Here is an 11,258-nt window from a genome sequence, read left to right as displayed (position 1 = left end):
ACTCATAACAGATAACAGTACAAAATAGTAGTTCTGCCAGTGCATAGTATGATAGATAAATATATATATATTTTTTAAAAAAGCAGTCAAGTGTGCAATATACAGTGCAGCTCAGGCTAAAGTTTAAAAGTTTAAATGTCTTCTGTCCTTACTTAAAGGGGAGTCGTTATAAAGTGCAATTGCAGTAGGTAAAAAAGTATTTTTAAATCAGTTGTAAATTAAAGTATCTAGACTGTCTTTAAAAAAAATCTACTTGCATCACGGTATAGGCAGCTCATCCCGAAAAGTGTGTCCCACAGCCTGAGGGACTCAAGGATAAAGTCTAAATCAGGGGTGGGCAACTGGCAGCCCGGGGGGGGCCACATGCGGGCCCCCATCAACCCTCAATGTGGCCCTCAGGTCAGTTTTTTACATATCAATTAATTGGAAACATGAAGAAAAACATGACAAAATCTGCCATGAAATAGTGAAAACCAGAAATATGTCTATAATAATATTTGATCACTGGTATATGTTGAGTTAAATTTGAGACATAATTGACTGTAATCATTTTTTGTATTCTACAATTTGGCCCCTCTGGCAGTGAGAATTAAATGAATGTGGCCCTTGCTGTGACCAAAGTTGCCCATCCCTGGTCTAAATGGTATAACGTTATTGGATCTTATGGAAAGTATGGGCTGAAGCTTACCACTGAGTTCTTTATGACCGTGTGTTGTGATGATATAAGGAAAACATCTGACAGCTGTAGCGTTCCCTGAAATCAATAGTGTGAAATATTGTTACAGAATCCAAACAGTCTGAGTGTAGAATGTAGTTCTTTATGTCAGAAAAAAACATTTGGGGAAAAATCTCTTCCAACTCAGCACTTGGTGAACTAAAACTTTTTAGGGTTAGTATGGACACATGTGTTAAAAGTGCAAACCCTACATCTTGAAAAGTAGTTGCATCGAATACATTTGAGACTTATGGCAAAGGGTTAAAACTGTATTTGTAGGTATAAAGCAGCTTTTGAAAAAAACTGACTGGATTTGAGAATGCATGAAGGGTTAATTGCAATTCGCTAGTAGAATAGAATAGAATAGAATAGAATAGAATGACTTTATTGATCCCAAATTGGGAAATTGTGGCGTTACAGCAGCAGGTTATACAACACACAATGAGTAAAAAACACAATGTTAGCAAATCTAAACACAATATAATATTAAATACAAAGTAAATAAGTACTAAAAATATAAAAACTAAGAATGTGAATATATACAACCAGGATTTAACTTAGCATTACTAGTCTTAAATAGGAAGATTAAATATGGAAGATTGAATGTAAATGTGCAAAAACAGAGTCATAAATGGTTGTAAGGAAGAAGGAGGAATAAAGTTGTATTCAAATATTTAAGCGTACAACAATATACATTAACTTTCCCCCCCAAAAATAAAGACACTACATTATGAATGTAAGTAAACTCCGTAGCAGCAGGTGGCGCCGTACACCTTTCACGATTGCTTCCAGCCCGCCTTTGGAAGTGACGAAGAAGAAGTTGTCAGCGGAAGCAGAATCATTTCGGGAGAAGAGCTACATGAATTCACGCTTGACCTAAATTCTGCTGATACTCTCTATTTTGTTCGAGAAAGTGTACTTATCACCCGTGTAAGTTTTGTTGAATGCTAGGTCGCCATATTTCGTGCTTTTAATGAAGAAAACAGGCTCATTGTCGCCGGTCAGCGTTGGACGTGAAAGCAGCTAATGCTAATGTCAGAGGCCTTGTGGAGGCCACACAGCTGTTGCGTACCTTTGTTTGAAAGCGTCATCATCGCCTATATTTGCCGTGTCTTATCTTCAAAGTTAGTTTTTCAGTAAAGTTAAAATTTCAGTATGTGCTTTGTGTTTTTTTTGTCGCTTACCTGGAAGTAATTGAATGCCGCAAATTAGACAAACTAGGTGGAAACTTTGGCTGGTTTTATGCACTTCTGTCATGACCGTCCGATGACTTTTACTATTCGCAGTGGCTGTAATAGTCCTGGTGAGATTTTAGGTCGGGTCGGATGAAGGTCGACTGTTTCTGCCGTCGTTTTATCAAAGGTATTATCGCATATCTAACAAGTAGGTGTACGATGTAGTTGTTATGGGGCATGAAATGATATTCAGAGCTATTGATTCAGACTACTGCACTCACTGAGGTGAATATGTGGCCCTAGGTTGATGGTAAGGGTTTGCAGCTGTCTGATTTTTATTCATTTGTTTTGGGTTTTGTTGTGAAGGTCCTAAACTTACATGCCTGTTACAATGAATGATCAAGGTTTTTTGATAAAGCATTAGTTCGATGTTGTTGCATGTCTGTTTGCTTAGAAGGCATAGTCAACAGCCTTTTCCTAAAAAAAAGAATATAAACTTAAATTAAAGAAATGCTGCTCAAGCAGTTCTGGGCCTCAATACATGTGTGGTGCTGACTGCGTCTGCAGAGACCCCGTCCTCTGCCTGTGTTTTGATGTTTGGGTTGACTGGGATGTTTTATGGGTGGGGAGTGGATGTATTTCCCCCAATGACAGTGCGCAGGTGAGTCAAGGAATGGTTACAATTCATCAATGGGACACGTTTCAAACTGGCGATTGTGATGGACGTGGACGTAGCGGCAAAGAGAAAATATAATCATATGGAGGCAAAAGGCCAAGCGGATGAAGCTTGTTACAAAACAAGGGTGAACCGTAGGACCTTAGCTTTCAACCGTGGACAAGGATTTGACCTGCTTTCTGATGGACAGGCAGGTGTCGAACACTGGCGGTTAGCTTGTGCTTGCTTGCTAAATTATCCGATTTTCCATTACGAGAAGTGTAATAGGCCTATTCTCAGGTTGCTTGCAGTGTAGCTACAAGCAGTAGACCTACACCCTAAAGCCCTGCAGTTGGCATGCACTTCTGGTGGCAATGAGTCCAGGAGGAGGGGCCTAGATTATATATTGTTTAAAAGCTGCAACGACTACCTTTAATGACTAGACATTGTTGGTGGTTTTTTTTTTGTACCATTATTGTGATGCTGATTGTTGTTATATTGAGTTGGTTTTGGTCATAGGAATTTGCTGGCTTTGTGTTGCAATGGTATGGCCTGATAATACAGATATCTTTGATTTCTGTTTCTTTCTTTTTAAAATCAAGGCCTTGAATAGTTCGTCCTCTGCCTGTATTTTAATGTTTGGGTTTGTTTTGGTTGACATGAGATGTTTAGTGGTGGGGAGTGGATGCATTTCCCCCAATGATGGCACGCAGGTGAGTTAAAGAGTGGTCACAATTCAGCAATTGGGCGCGATTCAAACTGCCGAATATGATGGACGTGGATTTAGCGCCAAATAGAAATTTAATCAAAGGGAGGCAAAAGGCCAAACTGTTATTGATGACTGTTCGCTGAAAGACTGGGCATTTTTAATGGTTAGAGTTTTTCAGGATTGTTTTGCCAACAAACAACAAGAGCAGAGTCAATGTTGGGGAAGGACATCATTTTCATTGTGGCTATTGGTGAGTCCTTTGTGGACTGTTATAATCTGGGGGTCACTGTATTAGCCTTCAGAGGTTTCCACACATAGCTCTGCTAAGTTGTTTTATAAACAATTAGCGTATGAATGACTCTCCTTTGTAAACTGCTTAAGAAAGTAATGCTTTCTTATCAAATTTAAGTGCATTAGTTGCACTTATTAATAAATGGTTTAAAAAAGTGGTTTGTGGTTGTGTTGTTCAAAATATATTCTGTGTAGTAACTGAATATAATATGGCTTCTTTCTTTACTTCTGTTGAATTGGACAATAGTTACGTTAAATTGGACTACAGGATATATTTGGTTGCCTGGTGCATTTTGTCTCGCTTGTCAGTTTAACATTAAGTCAGTGTCAGACTGTAAATGTTTGAACTTTTTAATGTACTGGTCAATGCTTCTATTTTTTTCTGTCAAAAATATCTATGAACTGGTGATGTCGTATGGCGAAGTACAAAGTCCTGCTTGGAACAAATATTAAATGGTTATAATGATTTCAGACTTAATTGTTTGGAAAGTTTTTTTGAAAGCGTCTTTGGTTGGAATGGTGTTCTTAATCCCTCATTGCAAGTACAGTCCAGTGGTGTTGTAATGGAATACCTGGAAATCGAGTCTCAGCGACAGAATCTGTGTTGGAAATAATACTATTTTACACCCTTCTGTCTGCAGGCGCTGTTGTTTGTGCACCAGTATGGCAGTCGTCATCCGTTTACAGGGACTGAGGACCACCGCAGGATCAGAGGATATTCGCAAGTTCTTCACTGGCCTCAGAATTCCTGATGGAGGGGTGCATATTATTGGCGGGGAGCGGAATGAAGCTTTCATAATCTTTGCTTCAGATGAAGATGCAAGAAGAGCCATGACACGGTCACAGGGTGTCATAAAGGGTTCGCCTGTTTCATTGCTACTAAGTAGTAAAACAGAAATGCAGAACCTACTTGAGAGAAGTACAAAAAGTGCAGAGCTAGATCAGAAGAGGAGACTTGAGGAGAATGCAAGACGTGCCAGAAGATCTATGGACCCTGAGGTTAGCAGGAGACCAGTTAGCAGATCGGATCATACCCCTCCCCCCCAGCACCAGGTGGCTTCAAGCAGTATTGATGACTTGTTTTTGTTTCTAAAAGGAATGCCTTTCTCTGTGACTGAAGAGGAAGTCCGTGACTTCTTCAGTGGTCTAGTTGTCGATGACATAATATTGTTTAAAAATCGTAAATGTTTAAAGAGCGGGAAAGGTATTGTCAAATTTGCCACAAGCCAGGATGCATATGAAGGCCTGAAGAGGGATAGGCAATATATACAGTCAAGGTATGTGGAGGTTTCCCGAACAACAGCAGATGATTGGTGCTGGGCTGGTGGTACCTTGTCATTGGCTTGCAATGTGGATAACTTTGTAAGGGAAAGATCACCAATTCGCCATCAGAGAAACCCACAACATCATGTAAGGTCCCAATCACCTGTGACCAAGAGGCCAAGTGTTTCTTCTGATGATGAGTACTGCGTTTTGGTGGATAATCTGTCCTACACAGTGGAAAAAGAAGACATTAAAAAGCTCTTTTGCAATGCAAACCTTGAGGATGGCCAGATCCTGCACCTTCTTGACAGTGATGGGAGAAGAACCAGATCCACATTTGTGCTGTTCAGGAGTCTGCGAGACTATTGTGATGCCTTAAGTAATGAAAAAAGACTGTTTGAAAACCGTTGGGTTTATACCCGCCCAATTTCAAGAGAGAAAATGATAAACCTTCTGGAATCTCAGGGCATGGGTGACAGACCTTCTAGTAACTCTGAAAGGTTTCAGGAGAGGCCCCCATCTCAACCCAGAAATGGACAAAGTTTTCGGGGGTCAGAAGTGTTACTGAAATGTGTTTCACGGTCTCATATGCAGCAGTTGGGTTTCGAGCCATCAGTGATACAAGAGAAAGCGATGCAAAACCCACTGCCAGGAGAGGAGCAGTACTCACGCAGGAGCAGCATGGCATCCTATTGTCCTGGTGACACAGAGTACTCCAACTCCAGGATTCCTTACGATGGCGATCTTCAAATGGGCTATGCACAGGCTCAAATCAATGATGAGCCCTTTGCAGTGGGTTCACATGATTCACGAGGCAGGGGTAGTGGCATTCGGGGCATGCAGAGTTTGAGAGTTGATGGTCCTACCTGTGTACAGCTACTTAACTTGCCGTTCCAAATCAGAAGGGAAGAGATCTATGACTTTTGCTATGGATATGAGATTATCCCTGGATCTGTCACACTGCAGTATGACCAAAGTGGAAGATCTAAAGGCTCTGCGACTGCAGTGTTTGAGACCCGGCAGGAGGCCCAGAAAGCAGTTGAGGAACTGAGTGGAAGATCCATTGGTCCAAGAAGAATACAGCTGTTACTTGTGTAAAAGTGAAATTGTTTTTCATGTCAACTTACATGCCCTACCACTGCGAGTCTGACATTTATGCTGTTGATAAAGGCCAAGTTGATTTAAGGAAAATAATTGCCCTTTCTCCCTTTCTCTGATTAAGCTGGCATGGCTTCTTTGATTATGAAAACTGAAAATTAGGCTCTCTATATATTTTTTTTACCTTTTTCTCTGAGGTTGGTATGCGGTTCTTATTTTACTTTGACATAGAAGTGTTTTAGTTTTCTCACAGAAGTATTATTGTTTAACTTCCAATCGTGTACATGTACATTAATTTCTTTGTACCATCTGTGGTTATTTAGATTTTGTTTTTACATACAAAAATACACAATTTGAATTGTAAGTACTTCTCAAATCTTTGTGGAAATAACTCTGCTCGCTGACATTTTCATGATGTATCTTTCTAGAATGCAGATGATTAAAAGAGAACAATTTGGGAGACCCGTGTGTGTTTTTGTATTCATAGTCATGCCGGTGAATTCATATTAAGTCAAGTGTTAACAGTAGGTACTTCTTTCTAATAAACATCCAGTAGTCCCAGAGGAAGCTTTACAACTTAAATCAACAAAAAGAGTGACCACTTTAATTGTCTACATAATGTGCATTTTAAATATTGAGCTCCCCTCTTCCTGTATATGAAAATACACCAGTGACGCATAAGGTCTTGAAAGTTTCATGGTGAAAAAGATATTTGTTTAAAAATAATTGTAGTAAATTAAAAATCTGTAAATCATCTCAAAATGAATCACTTAAATGTCAGATCTTAAGATTTTAGCTGATTGAACAATTGCGGATACAAGATGAACAGGTAACCTTATCAACTTAACAGCTTTGATCCACAGCCCCCCCACTGAAAGCTGTATATACAGGAAGGTAATATATGATTAACACGTTAGTCATGATAATGTTTAGACAATTTACTATTAACACGATTCCGCGTACCATTTCTAAACAAAATTCTACAATTACACATTTCAAGAGTTGGACGAATGGTATCAAATATTGGCAAAATATGAAGAATCTGCAGTATAAAACCATAAATTATATATATTAATTAATTAATATATTTAAACCATAAATGGTCATGATTTGAGGGAGTTTCCCTCCATGATCTGACAGGCTGTGTTCAATTGAAAATGCATTGTCAGTTTCAGTTTATCCTGAAAACTGCCTGATACACATTTTATGTTGGAGGTCGTTTCCCGGAAGTTACTGATGTGCTTCTCTCATGACGCCGGTGTAGTGAGAGGCAGAAGGCCACGCCGAGGGACTTTAGTAGAGCCACAGGTGAATAATTAACTGTATATTTAACTTATTTAGTAAAATACAAAGTCCAAGTCAGGAAATCCTAAATTTTCTGAGTAGTGTCTTGTTTGTGAAAGTTACATATCTTATTTGAATTTGCTTGATTCAACGCAGAAATCGTTGTACTTGTGCATCGCTGTGCTGTTTCACATGACAGCAAGTTTATAAGTGGTTTTTTTTGTTGTTTTGTTTGTTTTTTACCAGTTTCTGTCTAATTGTATTGATATGAAGATGTGGAGACACAGTGGTGTCTGTAAACGACGCAGTGATGCTATATTTAACAGAACCGCTAAGGTTTAAATGGTAGCAGCTGGTCGTTATCATGATGCACTGCAAATGTCTGCCATTAAACATTTTTTTTGCAAAGAGCAACACAATTTTTCCCTGCGGTCTTCCAAAGTTGCTTCTGTACACACAAAAAAAAGATGGTTGGAACCGTGTCTGAAGAGCTCTCATTCATTTGTCAAGTGTACACAGGAGGTAAATTCATGGGTAGTTAGCTGAACAGTCAACCTGTCGTTTCTCAGCTCGCCAATCTCAAACACTTTGTTGAATTTCTGATTAGCTCAGCTTTAATGCGAACCCCTCTCAACTCTTCACACCGTGTAGTTTCACAGTTAATCAAAGCAGAATAACTTAACGTCACTTCAAAATTACGTATGGTACTTTTGATCAAGCCAATAATTTGTTTTTACATATAAGTAGATATGTATTCATGTCTATCTAAGAGTGAAGCCTTGAATCCTAATAGAATCCTACTTCTTCATCTTGCTTATTTCCGGACAGGACCATTAATAGTAGGCTGTATTTTCTGGAAAGAAGTTAAACAAAAATAAAGTCCTATTGAAATATGAATGACGTCTCCCTTCAAGAGCACAGTATGATGTTAGAAAAACAATCCTTGTGTGGTCATTTTTAAAACATGTCTGACTCTCAATGACACCAGGATGGAGGTATCAAGGAGAAGAGTCCTGCAGAAACATCTGGAGCCTGCCAGGCCTCTGCGTCGCATCCATGTTGACATAGGTAAGCCCTCTTGTGCAGTTAGTCAAACTTGCAGGAATGGATCAAAGTATTTAATTCATTCATTTAAAACATTTTATTTAGTGCCATGGAATTCATTGAGGTTTCCCTAATATACAACGGTGTCGAGATACAAAAAGATCACAAACTGTGGTAAAGTGGTTTGAGATAATTTTCTTAATTTGTCCAAGAGAAACAAGAGTGCCCACAGTGAGTAGAGAGAGTTTGTTAGGGTCTGGTGGCTCAGTTCAGCAGATATGTTATACAGTATGAGACGGGGGAATGTCCAATAAGGGAGTCATAGATAAAGAGATGCATGTTTATCATGCCTCTGTGCCAGAGAAGATCAACCACTTGGTTGTACATATTAAAATAGTGTTATAGGGGTCTACGGTTTTGAATCCAAGCGCAAGAGTAATAAACTGAGTCCAGGCCTTTTAATAGTGGTAGCAGAGACATAATATCTCCATAATCGAGGACTGACATAGAGACCGCTTTCACAATACTTTCCCTACAATGAAGAGGGAAGTTAGCTCTGCCGCTGAACAGAAAGTCAAGTTTCTGCTGAAGTACGCAGTGAGATTTTCCACATGTGGCTTAAATGTAAATGATTCTTCCAGCCTACAAAGATATTTATATACTGTGACCGTTACAATACTGCTGCCATTAAGTGTGGATAACTGTAGACTGTTAAAATCAATATATTATTTGATTTAAAAACATATACGGTATTAATTTGAAATGATTGTTCTCGTATAATGACCTTCTGATGTGGGATTTTTCTTTTAGAGCCCAATAAGAATGCTGCTACATGTGCACAGGCATTGATCAGGGAAATAAATCGAGAGGTAAGACATGCGAGAGAAGGATGTGTCTTATCATCTTTAGCATTTTAATTTATATTTTACCATTACTGCTTGAATTATTATTGTGAGAAATTATTTTTTTTTATAGTGAATCATTTACGCTGTACATCAAAATTGTTGCAGGTTTGGCTTTATTACAAAAACCTTCAAACATTTGCCTTTGAATTGTTGGTTCACACAGTGATCGACTGATGTTGTGCTTTTTAGACAAATGTTGATATAGAGCAGTTCTTCAAGATTGTCAACCTGCACAAACAAAAAGAAGGTAAGACACCGGGTGTTTATTGATCACCATTTAAATGTAGGAATATCTGCTCATCATCCAGCCTCTATTGTAAAGTCACTTATTATAGACTGGTGAATTTATTTGAATGTTTTTACTCTACTGGTTGAGCAGAAGAGTCCTGCATTGTCAGAGAAACAACATCCTTTTCCCATTTTTTTTTTTTTTTTTTGGTTTGCGTGATTTAAATTCCTTTTGTTGATTTTAACACTTAAATGTATTTAGGGAGAATATCTTACTCCAGGGATTTTTTAATCGGTCTGGCGAGTTGTCCTGAGGCCAGGAGAAAGCCAGAATACCTTCCTGAGCATCCCATCGTCTTGCCTGAGGCAGTAAGTTGGTTGTTCAGAATAATAGAATATTATAGTACCCATACTGTTTGGATTGAGTTGTGTTTTTATTCTGTGTCAACAGAGGGATCTGGGGCACCTAAGGTTTCATGACATGAGGAGGAATGGGGGAAAAGAAGAAATGTAAGTTAGCAAAAAATACTTTCTAGATTTAGATATGAATGAAAGGTGGATTGATTTAAACACATATTGGTGTTAAACATTGATTTCAAACTACAGTTCCTCTGTGTGTAAACTTTCAGTATATATCCTGACTGTATGCTTTACTATGGATGTGAATGCATTTAACTATGTAGAATCAACTGTGGTATCATATTACATTCAGATACGAACATGAGAAGGATGGGGGGGGAAATGAGCCACTATTTGTTTCTCTGTTTTTAGGATGGAGGAGAGGCTTCACTCACCTTGAGAAATTTGCACAGATGTTCACTATGCCAAAGAGAGTTTGAATCGTTTCTTCTTGTTTTTCTTGGTGAATTTAATTTAACTTGTTACATTTTTATTTGCATGTTTATTATTTTGATAACAGTTTGAACTGAAGTTGCACAAATTAATAATATCAAACACTACTTTATTAGCTTGAGTGTGAATACTGCTTGCATTGTTTGCTGTGTACAAGTTTGGCTTAAGTAAAGTATTTATATTTTGTTTAAAAAAAAAAGCTTTGAAAATAAGATATTGATGGTGACTTTTGGTGCTAATGTTTTGCTTCAGAGAGCAAAGGGGAAAACAGCATTTGATGTGGACTCCTTATCTCTCAACATATTTGAGTCAAATCCAACTTGATGTGAATGGGGTCAGAATGATGTTTGGCATCAGAAGTATAAGCAGGAGTAACATACTGTACACATTGTGATTCAGCATGTCTTAATAAACATGTTTACATCCCTTATAAAAGACAGTTTGTCACATCAATATTGTGTGCTGCCTTTTTCTTTCTGACATGTACATTACGTTTTAAGATGAAGATGATTATATTAACAATGTATGGAATTACTGAATGTCATACACCATATTAATGCTTCTTTGAGCTAATGGTTATCCTCTTTTCCAGTCTCCACTGGCAAGATCATGGATGATTTTAAACAGATGGCATCTTAACCTATTTTCAACCAATGAAATGTACTTTTTTTTTTTTTCTTTTTTTATAAATTGTGAAAAACAACATGTTTAATTTCATCACAGTATATTCATTGAGTCTACAGCTAAAAAACACATTTGAGTGAACAGTATACTTTTAAAGGTTACAAACCTCAGTGTCTACTTCTATAAGATAGATAAATTAAACCCATGTAATTGCAATGCATTTCCCCCTCATTAAATTGAGAATTAGCCTATATCAAATACCTGGTAATACTTTAACACAATGATTTGTATTTAAAGGCCCATAGTAAAGCCAATCCTTGAATATATCAAGCCCAATATTTAAAAGGATATTAAACACCCAACCTTCAGAAGAATGTTCTTTAGCAATTTGCACTTAACAGGAGTATAGTCTCTA

The 11,258-nt window shown here is 37.9% G+C and overlaps 2 protein-coding genes across 4 annotated transcripts; both read left to right on the top strand.

The window, feature by feature from the left end:
• Positions 1–1,524: 1,524 nt before the first annotated feature.
• On the top strand, positions 1,525–6,366 carry rbm12bb (RNA binding motif protein 12Bb). 2 transcript variants are annotated; one of them, XM_020648523.3, is made up of 2 exons: positions 1,525–1,645; positions 4,187–6,366. In XM_020648523.3, exon 2 carries the CDS (start codon positions 4,209–4,211, stop codon positions 5,904–5,906), a length of 1,698 nt encoding a protein of 565 aa, XP_020504179.2. In that variant the 5' UTR covers positions 1,525–1,645; positions 4,187–4,208; the 3' UTR covers positions 5,907–6,366. The 2 variants fall into 2 exon arrangements, with proteins under 2 accessions (XP_020504179.2, XP_065813641.1); XM_065957569.1 differs by lacking the exon at positions 1,525–1,645 and adding an exon at positions 1,652–2,077.
• A 609-nt stretch (positions 6,367–6,975) lies between these two features.
• gra (granulito) lies at positions 6,976–10,672 on the top strand. 2 transcript variants are annotated; one of them, XM_065957570.1, is made up of 8 exons: positions 6,976–7,214; positions 8,179–8,258; positions 9,045–9,103; positions 9,210–9,244; positions 9,329–9,386; positions 9,630–9,736; positions 9,819–9,877; positions 10,139–10,672. In XM_065957570.1, exons 3-8 carry the CDS (start codon positions 9,067–9,069, stop codon positions 10,164–10,166), a joined length of 324 nt encoding a protein of 107 aa, XP_065813642.1. In that variant the 5' UTR covers positions 6,976–7,214; positions 8,179–8,258; positions 9,045–9,066; the 3' UTR covers positions 10,167–10,672. The 2 variants fall into 2 exon arrangements, with proteins under 2 accessions (XP_065813642.1, XP_020504194.1); XM_020648538.3 differs by lacking the exon at positions 9,210–9,244 and having other exon boundaries at positions 7,025–7,214.
• Positions 10,673–11,258: the final 586 nt, after the last annotated feature.

The sequence above is a fragment of the Labrus bergylta genome, chromosome 8, assembly GCF_963930695.1.
Source record: "Labrus bergylta chromosome 8, fLabBer1.1, whole genome shotgun sequence".
Taxonomy (NCBI): Eukaryota; Metazoa; Chordata; class Actinopteri; order Labriformes; family Labridae; genus Labrus; species Labrus bergylta.
The sequence above is the reverse complement of the archived record's forward strand: the minus strand, read 5'-3'. Positions and strand labels throughout refer to the sequence as shown.